This window comes from Varanus komodoensis, unplaced genomic scaffold (genome assembly GCF_004798865.1).
Source record: "Varanus komodoensis strain SLA01 unplaced genomic scaffold, ASM479886v1 scaffold21, whole genome shotgun sequence".
Classification (NCBI taxonomy): Eukaryota; Metazoa; Chordata; class Lepidosauria; order Squamata; family Varanidae; genus Varanus; species Varanus komodoensis.
This window is the reverse complement of record NW_025335589.1, coordinates 8,043,548-8,068,538: the sequence shown is the minus strand read 5'-3', so window position 1 is coordinate 8,068,538 and position 24,991 is coordinate 8,043,548. Positions and strand designations below refer to the sequence as shown.

The window sequence follows — 24,991 nt, the reverse complement described above, 5'->3', positions numbered from 1 at the left end:
GAAGTTAACTTGTTTCAGAAATAATAGTGTTAAACTAGCCACAGTTTATCAGACTTGGACATAACACTAACCAAAGTTAGTCAATTGAGGAAGCAAAAGCTTCCAGTGTCCTGGTGGCTCTGCTTCAAGAAGTGGGAAGTGAACATATGTTACTCTGAGGCTTGATTACTTCCTATAATGAAAAGCATAGTCTAATGTTGTGTCTGAATGCCATCAAAGGCTACATTTGAATATCACTTTAAACCATGTATCCTGCCTGAATAAACTGATATATGAACCAGCACCTTGAAGGTGTACACATCCTGTTCACTTCTCTGTTTACATGAGCAGGTAAATGATCCAGAAAGGACTTGTTCTGTGTTATGTCTGAACCCAGCATTATAATTAAATGTGTTCTGAAAAGTAAGGATTCTCCAAGCCAACAACCAGTCATGGTTTTAAACTGCTTTACAATCTCACCTTGTTTGGGAATAATTCACTGGAATCCCAGGTTTATCAAAACTGTCAGGATCAGGGCCTGAGTGACCCCTCAAGCACCTGCAAAGATGTTACTTGTTCTGCAGACACAGAATAAAAGCTGTCCCTACTCTGCTGCTCTTGCCACAGCAGCATGAGCTGAACCAGTGACTTCCTTGTGCTCTGGCTTCCTGCATTGCCTCACCTGATCCTGGTTCCTGCTTGCCCTCATAACTCTTGCCCAACTCCAGTCTGTTCCTGGCTCCATCCTTGTATCTTCTCTGGTCTCGACTCACAGGTATCTGCATCCATCTTCCCTGACCTTACCTTGCTCTAGAATCTGATTTTTTCCCCAGAATTTGACCTTTGATCTTTGTACTGTGTTCTTGAATTGTGTGATCTTGGACTCTGTTTGCTTGAATCCATAGTTTCACTGGCTTTTGAGTCTGGACTGTTAAACAAATGTAGGTCTTGCCCTTGGAATATGCTATAGGACTTCACCCTGCACCAGTACCCTGGTCCTAGTTTCTTGACCATAGTCACATGCCGTCCATACCCTGGACCTTACAAAACCCAAACTACCCCTTCCTTGTTTGTTTACCCATCCATGAGAGAAAATAAGGGGAGAAACTGGAACCAAACAGTATGGTATGCAGCAGCATTCTCTTCATTCATATTGTAGTTTACTAATAGATGATTCCTCAGATAAGGTGATATCTGAAAGCCTGTGTATTGGTGTCAATTTGGATGGACTAAAAATGTAAATGTCCTTGTTTTGTTTTTAAAAACCAATTACAATTTCACAGTAAACATTTTTTTGTATTGTGAAATTGTGCATCTTTTTGTGTTTATGTAGAACTTGATTGTTCTACTATTTGTCATCTCAGTCTTTACTTACATATATTTTGTTATGAAAACATATTGCCTCAATTTGTTATGAAAGCCCTACAGAGTCTCATATATTTACAATGTAATAGAGTCACTGTAATTGTAAAATTATGTTTGTGTTCCAAGGGCTTTAAAAACTGAGCTTTTCACCTACTGGAGATGGCATCTTTGCAAAATCACTTAATATGCACAGTTTATTTCTTTTCAGAGTTCATGATGATGATGCTTCTAGACTGTTGCTTTCTAGGTTTTGGTACAGGTAGACTAAAAGAAAAGCTATCAAATAGGACTAATGTGAACTCACAAAGGAAGGAATAGTTACTCTAACATTTCTTTTAAATTGATTTTTATCTTTCATTATTAGATACTTGCTTATACGGAGGGTCTTCATGGAAAATGGCTCTTCTCAGAGATTCGATCCATCTTTTCTCGACGCTATCTGTTGCAAAACACAGCACTGGAAATTTTTATGGCAAACAGAGGTACTGTTATACTGGAAATGGGATTTGATAGCTTGAAATAGACATCTACCATCATTTTGTGTTAGATTGTGTTTTCTGTTTTTTGTTTGTTTGTTTTACTGGATAGGGGTTGCATTTTAAAATTTTATTCACTACATATTCTTGAATGCATTCCTCCATTCCCACATATGACCAGACATTGCATGTTTTGTATATATCTGTGGCATGGGTGGGAGGGAGAACTGTTAATGTGGAGAGTGGTAAGTAGTTCTTTGCTTCCTTTCATGAGTTCTAAACTTAAATTACAAGGTTTGTCTCAACAGCATAGACAAACAGCATAATTGAGTACAATTATGGGTGTTTCCAAAATGGAGGGCTCTGCTGACCACAATGTATTGCACAACTATTTTGTCACTTCCTTCTTATTTTTGGTGTGAATAGATGGAAAAAGAAGTGAAAAAATATGAGAGGTTCACAAATTGAAAAAGTTGACCCGGTTCCAACCCATTATTTGGGTGGGTGAATTCTGGGATTTTGTGTTGTGTGAACACAACTCTGGTATCAAGCTCACTAATAAATAATCCAGAAAGAGAACCCTTGGTTTGTTGGATTGTGACATCTAGAGTTTTGCTATAAAACCAAAGTGGCAGGGGAAAAAACACCCAGCAGCTCTGCATTGTAATATCACAGTACAAATGCTCAAACATATTTGGGATAGAGGGAAGGAAATGAGCCACAAATTGGGGAAGCAAACCATGGTTAGTAGGATAAACAAACATGGTTAGTTTAATTGTAGGTTAGTGTTATGTGTGTATCTGCACAGCTTTCCTGATCAGTAGCTGATCAAAGGAATTTCCATACTTATGTAAGCCAGTCTATTGGTTGGTAATGCCCACTGTACTGACATTGAAGTAGCTAATGTAAAATCATTCCATGGAAGTGAACACCGTGTTCTTTGCAACACAATAACATTGTACTGGGACATTGTTCAAAGATGTATGCACTATATTTCCAGGGTTCAGTCTTCTGTTCATTAAGCCAAGAATCCCAGGATAAATGTCAGTGAATAATGTATCAATTTTGCCTCCCACAGTTGCTGTCATGTTCAACTTCCCAGATTCTGCAACGGTTAAAAAAGTGGTTAAATATCTACCTCGTGTTGGGATTGGTAGTAGTTATGGACTGCCTCAAACCAGGTATGATGAATTTGGCTCTGACTCTTAGAAAACAAGAGCAGCTGATTATATTAAAAAAAAACACCATACAGGCAGTCCCCAAGTTGTGAACATCCTAGTTCTAAATAACCCATACTTATGAACAAACTGCCATACAGCATATTAATTTTTTAAAAAATGAAGAAAATTATAATCATCATAGAGAGGAAGAGGAAACAGAATGGGAGAGAGGGAGGCCTCCAAAGCATGCCTTCCTGCCCTGCCCATCTAGAGATGGTAATCTCTCTGGCATTTCATTGCTGCAAAGGGGAAGCACTGGTAAATTTGGGTGAGGTGAGGGGGCTAGAGATATTCATGATTTTTCTACTTTCAAGGGGGTTCTGTGCCCTTAACCCCTGTGAATGTGGTAGGCCGAATATACATGATCCAACTTACATACAAATTCAACAAATAGACAAATTTCCAGTTTCTCAGCAAGAGAACTTGTTTGTAACCAGGGGAGTGCCAGTAATCAGAAAAACAGTAAGATCTTCTACTTTTTTCTTCCCCGTGACAGTCCTCAGAGTGAGGAACAGGTTGTGATGTAGATGTAAAATCTTTTATCCCCCTTTTATGCCCCTTTTCAAAGGTTACTCATGCCTTTGCTTTCTCTTGAAAGCTTGCCTTTTGGCAGTTGTCAAGATAGAGCAGAGGGGGAAAGTACCCATTTGGATCCTCTTTGGGGCAGTGTCCAGGATTGTTATCTGTTTTACTTTGGCATGGCCTGATTTGGTCATACTTCAGTGTCCTTGGAATACTACCTGGAGGATAGAGGTTGGTGGGAGTGAACCATATACAGGGAGCTTGATTGTTTGCAGACCAACCACTCTATGGCTTATTGCCACTACAGGTTGTCATGGCATACAAAGCCACACAGTATGTTATTCAACATACTGATTTTATCTTTCAGACGTATTTCTATGGCCAGTCCACGCCAGATCTTTAAAGCATCAAATATGACCCAGAGATGGCAGCACAGAGAAATTTCAAACTTTGAATATCTCATGTTTCTAAATACTATAGCAGGTAATGGGAATGCTTCATAAAGGATAATATGGACAAATGATTCTTTTTGGTAGCAGTAATTTGAGGGAATTATTGAAATTATTGTTCTCTCTTTGGCTGATAATACTGCTACCATGTGTTAATATTTATAAAAACTTTAGTATTCTAAGTTATATTAGACATTTAATTTGTTTATACTCCTTTTGCTATAGTATCTATCACCTTTGTTTCCTGATACAGCATGCATTCTGTTATCATTTTTCAATTTCAATTAATTTTTTATTATATTTATAGCAGTGTACAGATTTTGTTAAAATTATTCCATCTGTGTTTCGAGGATTGTAAGGTAACTTTCATTGCATCATGGTTCAATGATGGAGTTGTGTTTTTTGCCACAATTTCATTCTGCTTCTAATCTGCATTAGCATTGATGCAGTATAGCACTACTATGCACTTGCAGATTAGTGCAAATCTCCCCACTCCCCTATAAGGAAAAACAGTCTGCAAGTCCACGCATTTTTCCAATCCATGTGACCTGGAAAAATCCAACATGTCTGAAATTGTTATGGATTTCTCCAACATCCATAGTTTATCCTAAAATGGTGCTTCAGTGTGCAACAGTATACATACAATTAATAAAGTAAACATAATATTGATTTACATGGTAAGCAGCTTAGAAATTATTAATAGTACCCACATAATATCTTCTGCTCTGTGTAAACAGTCTTGGATGCCTGCAAAGTTTATATTTTCCCTGTTTAATTCTGGAAACCATCTTGTCTATAGCAGTTTTGTTAACTAAGCAAATTCAGGAAACTAAAATTAATATATATGTCACATTATCACAGTGGATCAAATTATCAAAAAGTTTGTGTCTTGTTGGTCAAGATTTTCTTTAATTCTATTGCCCCTGAAAAAAATATTGCTGTTCTTGCTCACCAGGACGTACATACAATGACTTAAACCAGTACCCAGTATTTCCTTGGGTAATCACTAACTATGAATCAGAAGAATTGGATCTTACGCTTCCAAGTAACTTCAGAGATTTGTCAAAGGTATCATTTTTCCACATGCTATGTACCTTTATATGTTAAGACTATATCATATTGCATTGTTCTACTTATGTTTTTTTTGTGATTCTGAAGTACAGGGACTTTGGCAGTGGAGACTGATGATATGGTGAGGATAAACTGTGAGAACCATGCTGAAATAGGTATTTTTAGATAGACAAGCCCTGTTGACTTTAAATCAATAAACAGGTGCTATTGCAGATCGTGTTTGTTTAGGCTTTAACAGTTTTAGTTTTTCCTGAAGATGAGAATGCACACAATGGGAAAATAGGACCCATACTTTAAAGTTTAAAGGAAACCTGTCATCACAATCCTGCTAATTTTCTTCTGATACAGGAGCAACGCGGTCCGTAAGTAAGGCACTCTGGAGTCTGTTCTGTTCTGCTGTACTTGATACTTCAACTACATAAAACTCCTAAAGCTATTAAGCTCCAAGCCTTTACAATTAGTAAACATTAGAACTTGCATAAGTAAGGGTATAGGACAAAGACAAACAGCAGGTCTTACACAGAACATGGAATTGCCAGTAAATAGTTCTGAAACCTGTATTCAAAACCAAGACTTGGTCCAAAAATGAATTAAATTAATATAAGGTTACCTTTGAACTTATAAACAGTAACTGTTCATTATCACCAAATAATCACAACCAGTCTCTTCTTGCCTGGGATTAGAATAAATGGCTTCTAGTCATGATTCTCACATTAACTGAATGGACATTTCACATTAGTTTAAGTTTGTGTGCAGTGGTTTATAGCAACCTTTCCCAACCGAGTACCCTCAAGATGTTTTAGTCCTCAGTTCTTATTAGCCCCAAGTCAATTGTACTCCAGAGCATTTGGATAGTCCCAGACTGAGAAAGTGTGGTCTACAGTTTGAAGGAAGCATTTTGTTTGACTAAAGGAATACTTCAGCCTGATCTAGCAGGGCAACATTTTTATGAGCTCTAGGAAACTGAAGATACCGTAAGCTGAAAGGAGATTTGAAGCATCCATTCTTTAGCTTCAAAGACTGTTTTAAAAGGTACTCGCAACATATTGGAGCTACTGGATGGAGAAAAATATCTCTGAGGATAGCTGGAATCTGAACTGGTATATTACTGTATTGAAGACATGAATCAGTTTTCTAACAAGATCGTCCCAAACAGTACCCAAGGGCTATTAGAGGTCTGTGGACCAGATCTTTGCATGTGAATGACAAGACAATTGTACTCTTCTGGGAGATTCAATAATGGGGAGATTCAATAAAACGTAAGCTTTCAGCCAGTTCCCTCATAATTAGCATCAAGAAATATAAGCAGTTGTCAATAGCACATAGGTCTGTGATATATAGTTGCTTTCTCCTATCAGAAGAAGTTACATGCTGGATTGAATTTTGTAAACTTAGTTGTAAGTACATTGATAACAATGATGGACTAAGGGAAATAGGAAAAAAATAACTTGGCCTGCAAACAATCAAACTGCTGATGCTGTCATATCTAGTTAATGGCAGCATTTTGTTAGAAAGAGTTATTTAACTTTTTATAGGTTTAATTGTCCCTTTTCTATCATAATTAAACGTGGTAGTTCATTATATACAACATTGTACCTAACATTTCCCTCTTCAGTCATAATGGTTAACAATGTAGTTGTTCTTAAGTGCAAGCAGAATTCTTTAAAATTATGGCAATCCTCCCAGAAGACAAAATAAAATCAAGATGTTAAACCACACTGTGCATTAAAAATGTTTTAAGACCCATCATAATGATCACACATACTGAGAGAATCCTCTCTTTTGACACTTGCAGTCCAAACAATCTATTGGGCCACAGAACTTACGATTTATGGTGTAACGAAGCAGGCAGTTAAAAAAAAAAAAGGCAGAAGGATAGTTTTGTGTTTATTTTAGCCTCTAGTGCAGTATCTTAGCAGCATATCTCCCTGAGTGTTGATTTATGGCCACTGCTGTTTTCCAGGCATTGTTGGTGAATGGAAGTGAATGTTTGTGTCTCTGCATTCTGCATCTTACCTTACTATTCACTCTCCTTCCATTTAATTATAGTTGATTAGACAGTACTTCTTTCTCTACTGCATTTTAAGCACTGCTTCTGATTAATGCTATCTTCTTGTCCAATTCCTGTTCAGAATGTAGGGATATTCGGTGCCAGGTTAAGAACTTTTTATTTAATCAATATTTTAATAAGTTTTAATATTGAATTTTATCATCATATTTTAATTGCAGCCAGAGTGGGTCATTAGTTTATTTATGCTATGTTAGGTATTTGTATTTTATTTGTGTAAGCCGTCCTGAGGCTTTTGCAAAGGACGGCATACAAATATCTTAAGTAAGTAAATAAATAAATATTTTGGCTGCATCATCCATAACTTCATTTTGTTCATTCTTCAGGGTTTACTTATACTATCTAATCCATTATTAAATTAAAGCTGTAATTCTAAACATGTCCCTAATAGATCTGACTGACATCAGTGAACTGACTTCTGAACAAAGAGTCATAGAACTGCACTGCAATTATATCCCTTGGTAATTTAAATATAAACAATGGAAGATACTATTCAAAACTTACATGAGAGACAAGTAAGACAATTATAGGGGAATGGGCAAAAAACTAAATTTTACTGGGTAAGCAGGGCTATTGTAGTCCTGCTCATTGTTTTGTATCAATGGAACCCACTGCTTATGCAATAGGAAGTTAGTACTTCATAAAGAAATTGAGGGAACAAACAAAAACTCACTTCTAGATCAGAACATGTTAATGGAGCTCTTTTCTGTACATTCCACTGAACTGCCCAGTTCCAGGAATTTGTGCTTCTTTCAGGTGTTTTTTTTTAAACCCCTAGTTCTCAATTGTGCTAGCGGTGGGTGCCACTGGTTTGTGGATGGAATAGGATACTGCCCACTCTTTTATTTATTAAACAACCTTTGCAGATGTTTCACTTTACTAAATTTTACTGTGCCAAATGTTAACTGCTTTTTCAGCTGAGCATTTGATATGTAATCTGGTATCATGCCTATGTGCTAAATCTTCAAGTTGTGTCTATCAGATGTATGAAAGTCCAAAGAAAGTTGTAACTTGGTAGTTAAATTATCTGAAAAGGGGACATTAAAAAAGAGTTCAACCTTGTTTAGGGGTGCAGTTTAATAGCTTGCAGGGTCTTTTGGGTCTGGCATAATTTAAAGGAAAGGATGGTCTGCTCTCATGCGCACCACAGCTGTGTTCTACCTTTGCACACCTCATTTAATAGCATCCCTACATGCCAGTAGAATATGTTTCCAACACTACACTAGTTTTAGAAACAATTTCTACTAGAACACAGAGGGAGAAGAGAATGTAGCATACCTTAATGTTTGCACAACTTGCAGCAAATTTCTCTTGATTCAGGACAAACACTGATATGTACTAAATCTTCAGGCTGCTTTTCTTGATGCTTCAGGAAAACAGCTGATAATGAACACAGCTGCAGAAGATGCCATGGCAAAAATCAGAGCATGTGGTACAAAATTAGTGCATGGGCCCATAGCTACGGACAACCTTGACTGTTTCACATGAAATGTAAAGATATATCAAATGGCCAGTGGCTACAGTGATGTATTCTGGATGGCCTTTTCGTTTCCCTCTTGGAGGAACAATTGCCAGGCTATTCAGCTGGGGGACCAGATACTTCATGACCAAGCCAGCTAAAGAGAGCAGGTGGTAATGCCATGGCTATGTGAATGTACACACTATTTCCAAGCAGTTTAGCCATATTGTACAGAAAATGTCTGAGTAGTAAAACTAAGGGCTCTATTATAGTATGTAGAATTGTTGTTGCATTTCTGGCTCTTTAAATTAAAGAATATGTTTTGCTTCAATACATTGTGAATGGATTCTATGTTCTAAAAGTGAAAGAAACCACCGTTGCCATACTAGTTTGTCTAACATATTGCACACTAGTACATATTTGGCTATTTAATACTCAACTCTTTCCAACCATATTTATTAAATAATATTTATAAAAATGCAGATATAAAATTCTATTTCTTGGGTATATTTCTGAGCTATTAAATCAATTCTGGACCATGAAGTGATAACAGTAATAGCATTACACCATGTCTTCAATGTATACAACAAAATACCCATGGGTTTGATAAAAATTCTTATCACAGTCCATTGGTTATACTTGTCAGTTTGATAAAGCGGCAGCTGCAAAATAGTTGCCTGAGCTATGAACATGGCATATGATCCTTAAATGATCCAACCAAATGTTATTTATCTGTGTACTTTTGCCAAAATGATAATATAAAAATACATTGCTATAAAGCTTTTCTTTGCCTTTTTAGATAAATCTGTTGCTCTAAAAGAATAATTAGAATGATTACATGTATGTCTTGCATGAACCCATAGAATTATACCTTCATAGTATTATCTAAAAACAGTTTTTGTGACTGTGAATGAAATTTATTGTGTGAAAATAATATACTGACACTATGTGCAGAGGATTCAAGTAGCTGAAGTTTGAACAAACAGTGCATGAAAAATAGCAGCATTTGTATGGCTTCTTTCATTGATTGCAAGCAAATTTTCAGTTGATAGAAAAACATGATTCCAATAGCCATTCTTGAACATTTGTGGTACCTGCCCAGCTTTCCTGAGGAATTACCATAGTAAAGTTACAGTAATCAAAGTTACATTTGTTACAGTAATCTGGAAATAGTTCAATATAAGTGCTATCGTATCCAGTTCTGAACAGGATGAGTGCTGGTAATAACATCTGAATTGGTACATGCTCTGGACATACGGGCACATTCCATACCTATGAAGTTTTTCTTGGTGAGGTTTGACTGACCACTATTGGAATTGATGGGAAGATGGGCATTCTGATTTTTTCTTTTTAGACACACTTATTGCATGACATAACCTAAAAGCTAGAACTTTGTGTATCTTCTATTAACTGGCTCATGTATGTGTGTGTTGTGTGTGTGTGTGTGTGTGTGTGTGGTAATAATTCTAATAATATACTTTGCACAAAATGGTTGGGTAGTGCAGAAGATTGTCTGGAGCAGGGGTAAGCTCTGTGGTTCCTCTGTGTACCACTGTGCCCTTAGAAACCTTCCTTCCTGTCATCTGAGGTGCTGTACCCTTCCCAGTTTCAATTTCTTTTTTAAAAAAAATGTTGTTACAAGTAACTTGGATTTCTTCAAAGCAAAGTGAAGTCTTTGAGCCATAGCCACATGATGGATGGGTTCACACATAATGACAAGCTATGGTGGAAACCACCATGGCATGGCTTGTTACATGTAAACCCAGCAAAGTACACTTGACCTTTGTGGAACTGTGGAGAGAAGCAGTGGTTTGTGCATGTTTTTCATGCTTCACTATGGCTTGTTTGTGTGTCTGAACCCACTTTCCATGTTTCTGCATAGTTCCCATGTTTCTATCAGTTTCTATGTGATTGTAGAAAGTGGACCAGTCTCTTACACATTTCAGACTGTTCAGTGGAATTCAATGAAAGATTCTGAAAAGGAGGAGAAACTGGGGACAAAGGCTTTGAAGCTCCTTCAGTTGTGCCTAATGAAGTTTCCAAGGCTGAGTATGAGAATAAACCTGTTTTGGAAGGTGAGGAAGGGTTTTCAGGAGGGGAGGAGGAGTAGGTGGCATGGCATTAGGAGAAACAAGCTTTTCATTGAAGGGGCTTCACCATTCATACTGTCTTCCCCTCAAGCAACAAGAGCCACCCTGAATATGGAACTAGTAGTTTTGCTGTAAGAGAGAAATTGGGGTTGGACCTGATGGCTTTCATGGCCCGTTCCAACTCTACTATTCTATGATCCTATGAAATTGTGGAAAATTTTCCAGTTTGGATTCAACTCTTTGCATGAGTAGAGGCTTCTCTTTTTCAGCTTTGGTTGAAGGTGTATAGAACTGAAGCTGTTTTGCTATCTGTGGAGTCTTAATAAAAGAACTGCATTTTCAAAGGATTGTCTTGTGTTTTGGATCCAGAGTGAAGAAAGGAAGGGACGAGCTCACAACTCCCAGGATCCACCATAAGAAACCATGCTGTGTGGTTTCCATGTGGCATGATTTAGTGTTAAGTGTGAATGCGGCCACTGTGTGTGAGTTTGTGTGAGGATCCAAGGTGAAAGAAGGAAAGCAAGGGGAAAGGATGACTTGGCTAGCAGAGAGTGAGAGTGGGGAGCAAAAGAGTTTGCCTTTTGTGAAATAGGTTTTTTGTTGGCATAAAATGTGGGTTCGAAGTAGTTGCTTAGTTGTTGGGGCTCAAAACCTAGTTTTACCTTGCACCCAGTCTGTTGCATACTTGTCCTTGGTCATTAGACAAGCCTTCCATGACATCCATTTCGTGATTTCTCAAATTGTCCTATAGACCCCAAACCTATGCCTACTCCAGTAGAGAATCTAGGTAAAAATATGCTGTAGTAATTTAGGAAGGCACTTTTGTTGAATAGAAATGAACTGAAAAAGTCACACATGCATATAGTAACCAAAACATATACTTATTAATCCTTACAAAACCTAAACATACACTAGTTTCTTCTCTCTCTGCATGTATGTGTATATGAAATAAGTTAATCCGATGCATAGTCCAAGGCCTGAGCACTTTGTTCTGATTCTGTTGGTTCCTAGGGCAAAGCAGGCTTTCCTCTAATCCAACAGGTCTGAAGGTACTCCAGAATGACACTTGGTTAGAATCCTGTGTTTTGGAGAGAATACCAGATTTTTTCCTGAAATAGCATCATTTGCTTTCATTCTCTAAATTCTGTGGGTGAGGGGAGAATGTCACTTAAGTGACTGACAGGTTCCACCATCTAATTCTAAGGTACATTTTACAATGGGCTTCAATGACTGTGTTATGCAGGAGGGCAAGATGAGATGGCCTGTTGGTAGTGAGAAAAGACAGTTGTTCTTGGTGCACATTCTCGTCACCTTGCTGGACTTCAGAGGATGAGATGGAAGAGCAGGAAGGGGCCTTGGAATGTAGGCTGGTCCAGACATTGAGATGGAAGAAGCCAAGCTTCTCAGGTGGTCAGGCAGCCTCTGTACAGTTAGTGGGAGTGGGCTTTGAGCAGAGGAGTTTCTCAGAGACAGACAGGGCAGGTATGGCTCTTGACCCCATGATGCAATGTTGGCAGAGGAGGGTGGCCCAATTAGAGGATTGCTGAATGCCTTTAAAGGAGATGTGCTCATTTTCAGAAGATCCCTTCGGAAGGGATGGGGCCCAGGCACATTCATAAGGAAAGGAGGTTCAACAAGCCATTCTGTGCATGGTCAGAGATTCAGTCTGGGTGTTGTGCTTCTGGAAAATGCTTTGGCCAATAAAGAACATTTTATAAGAATGGCCTGTGGCTGTGAGGACTGGGACATAGACAGCTGGTGGGCGGGTAGAATGCTGCGACCAGGGTGGTGGTATGAGTCTGGACTCCATGGCCAGAGGCTGGTAATCCAGAGTCAGCCACAAGGCATCAGGCAGTCTGATATAGTAAGAGAATGAGAGCACCATCCAAAAACAGCCGAGTGGTCAAATGGTAGGAAAGCAGTCATATAAAGGTGGTCAAGGTGGAGGAAGGCGGCCACATGAACAGACAAGAGTGGGCTGGAGCACAGTGTAACAAGGCAGGAACACACTGGAACAGGGCAGGGACTAACCAGATGAAGGCATGAACAACTGGAGCAAGCAGGAACACACAGGAGCAGCCTGGAACATGCAGGATCAAACAGGAGCAAGGTAGTAACAAGTGGCAACAAACAGAAGGAAGGCAGGAGCTAGGTTAAGGGCATGGTGATACATAGGGCCAGAGCACAAGAGTGTCACGAGGACAACCTGTGTTGCTTTAGCAGAGAGCAGCAGTGCAGAGAGGCCTTTTGTGCTGGTTTCCAGGTACCACATGATTGCCTCTTAGGTGTTCCTGGTCCTGTAGGCACTTTAAGGACTGGCCAGATCCTAATTCTGATAGTGGCTTTGAATGTGCAAAACAAGGAACCCAAGCTCACAACATAGCCATTCTCTCAACACCACCAGACTTCAATAGGAAAAAAAAAGCTTTAAAGTGTTTTTCAGTAATCATAAATCCCTAGCCTCTATACCTATTCTAACCTTCACAGATTTCTTGCATGGGGATACCTCCATGATGGGGGTCATTTCATAGCAATTGGTGAAAGATGAGTAAATGAATCTCCTCTCCTCTCCATGGAAGAGTTCCCCAGAGGTCCACAAGGATGGCAGTGGCCTATAAGAAACATAGTGAGATATTTGAGTCCCCCCTGAAATGTCAAAACTGCTCTTGCACAACCCCTGTACAGCTCTTCTGATGTTTGGCAGACTGAATCCCCTCAGGGATGGCTATCCTTGCAAAGTCCATTCAAGGTATTGGAATGAAAAGGTATTGGAATCTCTGCTAAAATTCAAAATATGGAGTTGTATCATGTAATGACCCCTGTGTCTATTTTTCTGACAGTGAGCAAGCATAATCCCTTCCAGAGAGGCTGATGTTCATGTACTTGTCAATCGTATTCCTGTGCTCTGAATCTATCGCAGTGGACAAAAGAGACCAAGTGTAATGTAGAAGTTAAGAGTGCCAGACTGGTATCCAAGAGATCTGGGTTCTAGTCCCCACTTGGTCTTAAAGCTCCCTGGGCCAGTCACTGACTCTTAGCTTAACCTACTTTACAAGATTGTTGTGATGATAAGCTAGAGACAAGGAGGAGGATTATATAAGCTGTCTTGAGTTCCTTGAAAGAAAATAAGTAGCTTATAAATATGAATGAATGAAAAAGTGGATTTTGAGAGCTCTCATGGTAGTAAAAATCTTCTTCAACAGTGGACAAGGGGACATTACTGCTCTTTGTATATATGAACATGTAGTTTACTAGAGACAACAGTCTAAGAAAAATATTTTGTTTATTTTCTGCAGTGATATATATATTCTTGAATATCACTGAGACTTTATATATGTATTTGAATATGTCCCAGCTTAGTTTCAGTAGCCCAGTCCTCCATTTTATAGGAATCGTGGAAAAGAAAGCCTAATAAAATATTAGGTCCAGAGTTTAGTTTGCTTTCAAACTGCTAATTAATATTGTATCCTAGTAGCTATTAATAATGGTCAGGTCTATGTCATGTCAGCTTCAATGATGGATAAGGCTAGCAGAAAGGATTTGTGCTGGCTGGTGAATTTGAAGGTGTTTGGAGGGAAACGATCAAACCTGCTCCAATTTTTAAAAAAAATGAAGAATAAAGATTCAGTTGAGTTACATTGGAAGCATGTCATATATTGCTATGACTTGAATGAATTAATCTCCTTTTGGCAGCCTTGGTATACAATTGATCCTCCTTTAACATATTGGGAAAGTAATCTTTCTCTTCTCCTTGTCCTCTCTTCACCCATCCCCAACTCCCAGCCCAGTATAATCTTGTAAAATTCCTTTAGCCGTATTCCTCCAAATCCTGCCTTAACTTCTTGGTATTTATCTAAAAATGAGGTGAGCAAAACACAAAGCAGTACTTCTGCTGAAGTCTAATCAGTGCTAATTAGAATGTGGCTGTTATGCTGGTTCTCTGACATTTTATACATGTTAGCCAAAGTTGACACTCACACACACGTGACTTAGATAATACTGATTAATAGATAACAGCAATTGATTGCTAGATTTTAAAACTTCAGACATCATATGTTCTCTAACTGTAACTATTTTGCAAATGAATAAGTATGGGAGAGTCTGTGTGGAGATATGGGCAGTATTCAATGTGGGTGCTAGTCTCTGCTGGTTGCACTTGCAGGAACCACTACTTTGAGCAAGAGGGTTTGTAACAAAAGTTACCATGGAAACATTTGCTTCTGAATAGGGAGTACTATGAGCTACACTGACCTATTCCTTCTGGAAACAAGCATTTTTACTCATTATAGATTATGACTAAAATTGCCAAAGCCCAGTTGCATGAGCAGTGGGTCTTATGAGTACATGGGCCCTGCTGGTTATCAGTTCTCGATCTCTAAGCTGTATGCCTGGGAGAATAAGCATGTTATGAGTTTGAACAGAGGGTCACTCAAATCAGGTCATGCATTTAGTAGTAGGTGTTAGCTTGCAGGCCCATATAACAAATGGCACTGGTTGTCAGTTGTAGCCTTGGCCCAATTTGAAGTGCTGGTTTTGGCATATAAAGTCCTAAACAGCTTAGGACCTGGCTACCAAAAGGACCATCTTCTCCCATATATACCTACCTACCCATTAAGATCTGGACAAGAGGTCCTTCTAAAAGAGCCATCTCTGAAGGTGATGAGAGGGATGGCAAATAGAAGAAGGGCCTTTTTGGTGGCTGCCCCCACTTATGGAATAGGTTGCCCAGAGATAGTCACCTGGCACCAACATTATTCTCTTTCTGTCACCAGGGAACAATATTTCTCTTTAGTGGGCATTTTAACAACTGGTTTTAACTTACTTAATGTTAACAATGTTAGTTGTCCTCCTAACATGCTATATTTATAGCATGGCCACTATGATATTGTCACTGTTTTATTATGATGTTTTATCAGAACATCAGAACAGAAGACCACAAGGGATATGATAGCACTGTACAAGTACCTCAAAGGCTGTCACAAAGAGGAAGGAGACCTGTCACTGTTTTATTATGTTTTAATTGTTTTTAAGAATTGTGTTTTGATTACTATTGTAAGCCACCTAGATAGCCCTGTCAGGATAGTTGGAAGCATGCAAGTGTAAAAATAAATAAACATAGCCTGCACTAGTCATACTACTGTCTCTGATAACATCAGTCATAGGCGTGACGTGAAGACTCAGAACATATGCCCATGTATGTGTAGGAGAAGGAGAGGATGTGCCAGAATATGTACCCTCTTCAAAAGCCATTCTGTAAGTTCATGCCCTGATTTTTTTGGTTTTCTTCCTTTCTTTAAGGAAAACCACTGCTTTCTTATAATTCCCTTGCATTTACTGCAAAATTTGAGGACAAGCGACAGGACCTTTTCAATTTTGGTTTAAAGAACACTCTCTCCTGGGAAGCTGCCTGGGTCCATCTTTCAGTTTGTTCTGTTGCAAATTGAACATGGTTTGCTGTAGAAAACCATGGTTTAAAAATGGCTGTACAAGAATTTTGGAGGCAGGTGATAGGTCTGCGTGTTCACATCTATTGTTGACTTCTTGATATAAATGGACATGTGCTACAGGTTTCATTTAATTGAAGTTTGATTATGATATTATTTGGTAGTTAAGTTAATTTAATTGCTCTACCACCCAACAGCTAAAGCTCTCTGGTCTGGGCAATTCACAAAATATCTGTTTTGGGGTATACACACATACATGCACCCACATACATATACGCACATAACATGTTAAGAGGAGACCTAATGGCATCTGAAAGGCAAGTACATTTTATAGCCTGAAGGTTTTGAATTAATTATTGAGATGAGTTTGTCGGTTTGACTTGCTAACATTTACAATTTACATCAGTTTGCCTTCTGCTTGGAATTCTCAGTTAAGACTCTTGAGATTGAATAGCAGTATCTAACCATATAATTGCATCTCTGTTACTGCTACATCCATTGCTGCAATAAGTAAGATCTATTGTATTACTGTAGGTCAAAGGACTGCTTTAAGTTGCTCATTTTCCTGTGAATGTCGTTCTCCTTTGTGGGCCAGCGCACAGCTCTTGGCATTCAGTTTCCATAAACACATTTATGGCTGATGCATCACAACTGGGAATTTTCTAGCTTTGGCACCCATTTGAGAATTATTCTACTTCAGAGCCAATTAAGTAGAACAGTCATTATCTGCTCATTTCAAAATGTGGTGGTAAAACAAAATGAACATTTCACATAAGAATATTTTTAGACGTCTACCCACACTGCCCGAATGGTTGATAATTAGTTAACTATTTGCAAGGCCTCATTGCAGTTGTCAGGAAAATATGGGTCAGCCTGGTAGAATGTATTAGCCCAATACATTGTCTCCATTTTATTATGAAGCTGCTGAGGAAGCAGTGATATACAGCACTGTCATTACAGATCTATTGTTGCAAGGGTTCCACAGTCTTCTGTGTACTGCCATTAATTTATAGCAGTAAACAATATGTAGCCTTCCGACTGCAGCAAAGCAGAATCTTTTAATGAGGTGGATGTTATTACCACAATAAATCAGTGCATTTGTGTAATGTATAATTCAATGTGTGTATTCCCACTGTAACTTCTCTGAGTAAGCTGATAGTGTATCATTGTCAGAGCACAAGCCCCTTAGTTCTTTATTTCAGAGCCTTTCCCCCATTTGGTTACCTCTTTTGTTTTGTTTTGTTTTTTTAAATTTGCTTGCAAATAAATGTAGCATGACTTGATAGGTGTCCTTATTGCCAGGTTTCAGAAACCACGTGTGACAAAACGAAGAGTTAAAAATCCTGTGCATTCTGGCTGTATGGATCACCACATGATATCATTTATTTCTTTTTTTCCAGAAGAGAATTAAATCAATTCTAATTGGTTTTAGCTTGATATTCAGTCAATGTAATTCTATAACTATTGATCTGTGGTGGTCTTATTTGGAGAATAATAAAAACAGGAGCAGTTCAAAGTGTATCTTTTAAAAGCTTCAATGCCATACAAATGCAGCATTGTTCATATTGTTACTGAAATATGATTTATTTACTAATGAACTTAATGTCTCTCTTTTTAAAGCAAAAACAAGCATGGGTGAATGTTTCTACAACGCAAAAGGCAAAGTGGATTCTACAATAGTTGTTTGACAAATACAATAGTTAACATCAAAGTAAACCCAATTTTTCCTTGGAATATGTTTACTGTTTCAAATATAATCCCCTTATGTAGCAACCATTTTTTTCTTTAAAAGAGGGGTTATTGTTTGGACTAGAAAACTGCCAATTTTTATGTCAAATAACACATAAAGGAATATATGGGACAGGAAAGAAATATAACAATAAAGGAAAAAATAAGTACAGACCCATTGACAACTAATTCTATTGTGTCTGTTTGTACTCCATTGTCACATTGTAAGATACTTTTATAAATGCTTCTGGTTTTTCAAAGCTCAGTATTGCTAATCTCTGGTGCATTAATTCTCAATGAAAAATATGTCCCAGATTTTGGATTAATATTGAATATTTGAGTTTAATGCCAGTTGCTTGTCAGTACATTTTTGGTAGACATTAGCAGATAGGTAATGACATTTACTTTGCTTTACTCTTATAAAGAAAACCATACAGAAGTGTTTTAATTTCTAAAATTAAAATGTTATTTCTATTATAGCACCTTTACCTTTATGTTTTGCAACATGGCACATTATTTCATGGAACATGCGCCCCAGTTGTGTAGCTTTTATACTATGCCTTTAAATATAGTATGATACTCTTAAATTATTCCACATACAGACTTATCAGTATTTCTTAAAGAGGCACCATCATTGGGCCTAAATTAACTTGAATTCACCTGGCTTGATTCACCTGTATGAAAAGGAGTTGCAGCCATCATCAAGCAATGTTTCTTCCCCTCAGTTCTGTTTGCTCAGTCCTCAGTTTCTCAAAGCCAATTCTGCCAATGTGTCTCAGTTTATATAATCCATAGAATTACTGGTATATTAGGATATGCATTGGTTTTCTGTTTCTGGGCACAACCTGAAAGTGCTGATTTTTAATTTTAAACCTGTAAATAGCTAAGGTCCAGAGTATTTTGAGTAATACTTCCTGTAACTGGAACCTTCCTGAAATCTTTGCCCATCGGATGAGTGATTACATTTTGTGAGATTAGGTTGGCTGGTCAAAGAAAGTGGGTGTTTTAGCAGTGGCACTCTCAGGGTGTATGGGGTCTAGACTCCATTCTCCCAAAATTCAGCATTTCAAGATTGTTACCTCAGAATCTGAATCAGAACTAGAAGAAGAAGTGGGGTCAGAATTGTTACCTGAAATTTCAAGGCCTGAGATAAGCCAAGCAGCTGGTAAGAAACAGACCACCTTTTGTTCAGGTGGAGACACTCTTGAACAGGCGGGGGGGGGGGGGGGGCAGGGGTGGATGTAACATGGCCAGTCCTGTCATTTGGCATCATATCAAAACTTTTGGTCCACAAGTAGCAGGAAGCATTCTAAGGTTGGAGTTAACTCCTTTTGGTTAGGAATGGAGGAAAGGGATTCAGTCTGGAATCAGTTTCGTACCATGAGTCATATTTCCCTAATAGCTAGTGTTTTCTGTTAATGATTTCTGCAGTACTCCTTTTGTATCCCAAAACCAACCTAGCCCACCCATTTTAACATGATAAAAACTTTAGTTAGATTCCTCTGGTCTTGATCTCCTTGGAAGGAGAGGGACAGAGAAAAGACTGCCCTCTGACACTATGGAACTTCTTCTCCTAAGAGAAATTCGACAGGACTTGTTTGTTTCCCCAGGAGGGCTATTTTCTGTTTTGGTCAGCAAATGGAGGAGAGATAAGTTTACTTCTGATTTGAAGTTTATTATAATCTATTGCTCTTATGCTTTATTGCTTTATTCATTTTTGTTTTTAAAGATTAACTGTCATAAGTTTTTTCAAAAGCATGGAATATAAAATATAAAAGCAATAAATAAATGCACACTAAGTAAAGAAATGCATGAACATATAGACAAGAACTTGAGCAAAATTTGTCATTTGCTGTCTTGTATGTTGGATTATTTTATATAATCATGGCATATATTAACACTATCTAACCCTGACTAGTTTAAAATAATCTCAGAACTCTTCTTTGTGTGATAATAATAATGTATCAAATACTAAAATACAAAACCTGTTACTTTACATTATAAAACTAAAAATACTGAGTAATGCATTCCCTGGGTGAATAAGATGCAGGGGATCTGAGGCAGGGGATGTCATTACCTTGTAATACCATAATCTGTATTGCCCTTCCAAGTGAGAACTACTCATCTTGGGCTTGCCAATATTTGCCATTGTGTGCAGATGTGTGGTAGAAAAATATAAGAAACTGCCGTATACTACATCAGACCATTGGTCCCACTAGCCTAGTATTGTTGACACTGTCTGGCAGCATCTCTTCAGCGTCTGAAACAAAGCTCTTTCCTAGCTCCACCTGGAGATTCTGGGGATTGAACATGGGGCACTTTGTTTGCAAAGCCTGTGCTCTGCTACTAAGTATAGTTCCTTCTAAAAGCTGCTCCATTTCTTGATGGATTGATTGTCAAGTGCCTGGACGAACACTGTGTTACTACTACTTAATAAATGGTTTTCTTCACTCACTCAAAGTAACTTGTACTGATGGCAACAAGAGTGAATTGTTGTAGTGATGACTGCTCTCTGTGAAATTGATAATTCAGTATTAAAATAAATACTTAATAAACATTTAGAGGGCATGCATTTCATCTACTCCTCCCACCTAGATCCTAAGGTAGAGTGGTTCATATGTCAAAAACACTGACATTTCATGGGTTGCTTTGGTTTGCAGTTCTTAAATTAAATGCATGAATATCAGAGTAATCATCCATGAGTAGTTAATGTATTCAAGACTTGGTCAGAGGAGGACCACTTATACATCATTAAAAAGAGTACAAAAGTAGGACACCTGCCACCCTCTTGGTGAACTGTTTTTTTCTCCTAATGGCAAATCTGTCTTTTTCTTAAACTGGCTTCCCTTTTTTCACGTGTCTTTTCCATTTCACATCCGTAGTTCTGATTCTTACAGAGAAAGCGCCAATAAAAATGCTGATTTCTGAACAATGCAGTTATTACTAATATCCAAGGGAGATCTCCTGGTCCAATTTGAACAGATTCAAAACTGGACAGTGAGGTTCAACTTGATTTAGCTTTTGAAAAAGGGATAAGAGAACTCTGTCTGAGCACATTGAATAAAAAAATGTGAAGATATTCCCTGGTTAGCTGTCTAAGAGTGAGGTGAGTGGGCCATCTAATTATGCAAATGAAGAAACCCAGTGTTCAGAACATTATTTTCTTGATTGCTTCTTTTTTGTGTTTCTTTTTAAAGCAAATCCTTTTATGTAATAAAATTACCCCATCTTTCAGTACAGTATTCTAAGCAGTTTGGAACAATTTAAAATGGTTTACAAATAGGAAAATAATGCACACACCACTAAAATGAGCTTAAAAGTAGCAATCATAAAATATAAAGCAGTAATAATCTCCCCCCAAACCCCACAGATTTAAGTCATAGAAGTGTCTTAAGATAGTGGAATGATTAAACATTAAAATAATAATGTATCTTTAATAGTTTTTTTTTAAACAGAACAAGGGTCCAGTGAATTTCTTTCAGGAGGCTCTTCCCCAGTTTTGGTATTACCTGGCCCTGTTGTACTCACATATATATATATATGATACCATGCAGGGCAGTGAGAAGGCAATCTGACAGTGATCCTATAATTCAGGCCACTTTATATTGGAAAAGGAAGCTTCTGAAGTAACCAGATCCTAGATGGTAGCAGTGTAAATATCTAACACTTTTCAGTTAGGCCTGGGAATAGGAAGGGTATCCTAGGAAGGGTGTCAAACCCAATACAATTTCAATTGAAATCCCGTTCCTATATGCAACTATAGGAGTTATTTTCTAGCTGCAGTATTCCATACCAATATAATAGATGTGCGGATACTGAAACTTCATGGCTTAGGTTAGTCACAAGGCTCGTTCCCACAGGGCACTGCCTGGCAGGTGATAGGTCAACAGTTTTGTGGCAATGACCACTGCGATTGAACCCATTCATGTGGTTGAAGCCACCTTGTATGGTTTCAGTATTGACATGAAGTGGCTTCTTGCCATAGTAAAGAGTTCCAGCTCTGTTAAGTTGTATGTGTGCAACAGTCATGAGAATAATGACTTGCCTTTTGCAAAATTTGTGATAAAGAGTGCTTTGAAACATCTTCCAGTTAAAGTGGATTATTGTATATCTTACCTGGCTTTCAAATAGTTATCTTCCTCTTTATTTGCTTCACATGTTTTCTTATGTCTGAATTCAAATCCATCTAATATATGATGGCAATAATGATATGCAATGCATTGTATTTAATGCTGGCCAATAATTCAATGGATGAGATCATTATAGCTGCTGCCAATATTTAGTCTATTCATTTTTCTCTTCTCTAGCCTATTGGTGCTCTTAATCCAAAAAGAGGTGCATTCTTTGCAGAACGCTATGAAACATGGGAAGATGATCACGTTCCAAAGTTTCATTATGGCACTCATTATTCAACAGCAAGTTTTACACTCACTTGGTTGTTAAGAATTGTAAGTACAATCATTAAAATGTTTCACTTTTTATTTGTAAGGAAAATAACAAACTCTTAAACTACGTATGGATTTAACATCTGATGTCATTGAATTATTGTATTTCAACATTCAATGGAATCAATAGCTTACTCTTGATTATTAAAAATAAAACTATTTCCAAATTTTGACCTTTGCTGGTTTGATTTTTTAATGGAACAAACTAAGTAAGAAGACTTACCTTTAAATTATGGCTTTCAAGGAGGCCTCACTATTCTTTGCTTGTTTGTTTAGAATTATACTTTCCCTGATGACTTAAAAAAATGGAATGTAATCTGTTCACTTATCTCTGGTTTAATGTTCATCATCCGCAGTTAAAGTAAGCTCTTGAAATATAATATAAAAACTAAATTAGTGTAACATATTTTTCCAAATACTGTTGTACTTTGCTTACAGATAATGTTTTAATTGGCCAGACAATATATTTATGAAAGAGTCCATATTTCTGTAAAATAAACTGGAATGATGATTTATCTAATAGAAACCAATTTCTTTGGGAAAGCGTTAGCAGCACATCATTAATTAAAACTTGTTAGAGTGGTACATGCAGACATAAATCCTCAAAGTAATTTATGGTACTTAGCTAATTTCAGGCAATTATCTCCTAATATTTGCTTAAGTGTCTGTTGACTAGGAGAAGGTTTTTCAATCATCCAAACATTTTTCTTTTCTTAATTGTTAGCTGTATCAGGTGTGTCTGTTTATTTCTAGCATGTTATTCAAATGGAAACTTAAGTTAGAATGAAATCTAGGATTCAAAAAGCATAGGATGCTGAATTATACTGAATTAGACCATTAGTCCATCTAGCTTGTTGACACTGCTAGTAGTGACTCTCCAGAGTTTCAGGAAGCTTTTTTTTGTCCTCACGTAAGTGGAGATTTTTAGAGATTGAACTTAGGGTCTTCTGCTTATTTATTTATTTAAAGCATTTGTATACTGTCCACTTGTGCCACAGCACCTCTGAGTGGCTCACATGGTCTAGCTCGTTTCCCACACTTCATGACATCCAAGGGACCTGTATTTTTTGAACACAGATTTTGTTCCACAGTGAGGAATGATGCAAAAGTATGAACTGTTCAAAGTAATTCAGACTATCTCAGTGCAGTCTGAAAGTTCCTTGAATGCATCTAAAGTGGTCATCTGAATCCTGGCTTATATGCAGCTTAACATGCAATGTACAGATATTTAACTGTGTGCAAGTGTTACATGGGATTGTAACATTATCTAATAAAAATAATAGTGGCAACAATAACAACAGAATTTCTATGGCTTTCCAGCAATTCTCCCAGCAGCCATATTACAGATTGGACTGGTGATGACTGAATGCTATAGTAGCTTTCCTTTGGTTATCAGTGAGTTAAGACATTAAATTACAACTGTTACAACTGTATAACATCTGTTCCTAACTATAGCACAATTCATTAAGAAGGTATTGAAATATGATGCTTTAAAACATAAGTCACATCACTAGGGATTATGGAAAGATAACTTTGATACTTTATCTTTAAAATTAGTCATTTTACCAGAATAGACATTTCATTTAAATCACATTTTGTTTGTTTCCACTCTTCCTGGAAATAAAACTTGCCAATTAACCTTAGGGATTTCTTTGGAATTGTAAAAAATGCTCAATATAGAAAAATACCCTGTTGCTTTTTCAAGTGTTTTGGTCTCTTTTGTTTATGATCTTAGGAACCTTTTACAACGTTTTTCCTAAACTTGCAAGGGGGCAAGTTTGATCATGCAGACAGAACGTTCTCCTCAATTTCAAGGGCATGGCGAAATTCTCAACGTGACACCTCAGATATAAAGGTAAACTTAAGTGAAAATGATTAACAATAACTCACTGATACTGATGCTAATAATTATTTTATATTTAAATGGAACCATCAAAGTGCACGGTGTTTCACAGAATACAAAAAGTACAGGTTCCTGAATAGATTCTAGACTAACAACAATGGGGAAGGAAAGTGAAGCTAGAGGAAAACAGGAATAATATACCATTTGTTCTGTTATTCGGCACGGTATATTGGTTGAGAGATCTTGGCTAGATCTGAGTTCTAGCCCCCAGTTAGCCATGAAACACATTGGGTGACTTGGGCCAATCACAGACTTTTAGTCTAACTTACCTCACAGGGTTGTTGTGAGGGTAAAATAGAGAGGAGGGGAACCTTGGTAGATGTCTTGGTTCCCTGCAAGAGAAAGAAAAGAGGAATATTAATATAATGATTCACATACTTAGGTTTATTTACTAGGGCATAGGAACTATAATGTTCATAATGTTTTCAACATTCTTGGACTAACACCATAGGAGTTGGATCCAGATTTAGGCACATTTAATTAGGCTGAGTTTCCTGCCACAATTTGCTCTTAGTGGCGTTTTCACCCTGCCCCTAAATGTTATACAGAAGCTTGGTAGATTTTGCTGAATGGGGTGATGAAGGGGAAAGGACAGGGGTATCTTATAGAATAGTACCGTTGGAAGGGGCCAGAGGGCCATCAGGTCACACCTCCTGCTCAGTGCAGGACTTCGAGTTAATCATCCTTCTCTTCTCCCTCACCATAGTCCATTCAGTAATGTCCTTTGAGTCTCCATGTAGCATTGGGGCTAAGGTGGGTGCAATGAACAGCC

At 37.7% G+C, this 24,991-nt stretch overlaps 2 protein-coding genes across 23 annotated transcripts in view; one reads left to right on the top strand and one right to left on the bottom strand.

Moving 5' to 3' along the window:
• Positions 1-24,991, bottom strand: part of DCLK2 (doublecortin like kinase 2) — a 273,637-nt gene that overhangs the window by 71,603 nt on the left and 177,043 nt on the right. For 4 of the 10 annotated variants that reach the window (XM_044430962.1, XM_044430964.1, XM_044430967.1 and 1 more), the window contains 2 exons: positions 24,489-24,551; positions 22,481-23,374 (listed from right to left, as the gene is read on the bottom strand). The gene's annotated coding sequence lies outside the window, so the exon portion shown is untranslated. Of the gene's footprint in view, positions 1-12,942; positions 13,312-22,480; positions 23,375-24,199; positions 24,552-24,991 lie in introns of those variants that run through there. The other 6 variants (XM_044430965.1, XM_044430968.1, XM_044430963.1 and 3 more) reach the window with 5 other exon arrangements.
• The window catches only part of LRBA (LPS responsive beige-like anchor protein), a 435,651-nt gene that overhangs the window by 321,153 nt on the left and 89,507 nt on the right, over positions 1-24,991 (top strand). For all 13 annotated transcript variants that reach the window (XM_044430947.1, XM_044430950.1, XM_044430949.1 and 10 more), the window contains 6 exons: positions 1,709-1,826; positions 2,899-3,001; positions 3,930-4,045; positions 4,967-5,079; positions 22,179-22,319; positions 24,052-24,171. In XM_044430947.1, coding sequence (XP_044286882.1) covers positions 1,709-1,826; positions 2,899-3,001; positions 3,930-4,045; positions 4,967-5,079; positions 22,179-22,319; positions 24,052-24,171 — 711 coding nt within the window. The remainder of the gene's footprint in view (positions 1-1,708; positions 1,827-2,898; positions 3,002-3,929; positions 4,046-4,966; positions 5,080-22,178; positions 22,320-24,051; positions 24,172-24,991) is intronic.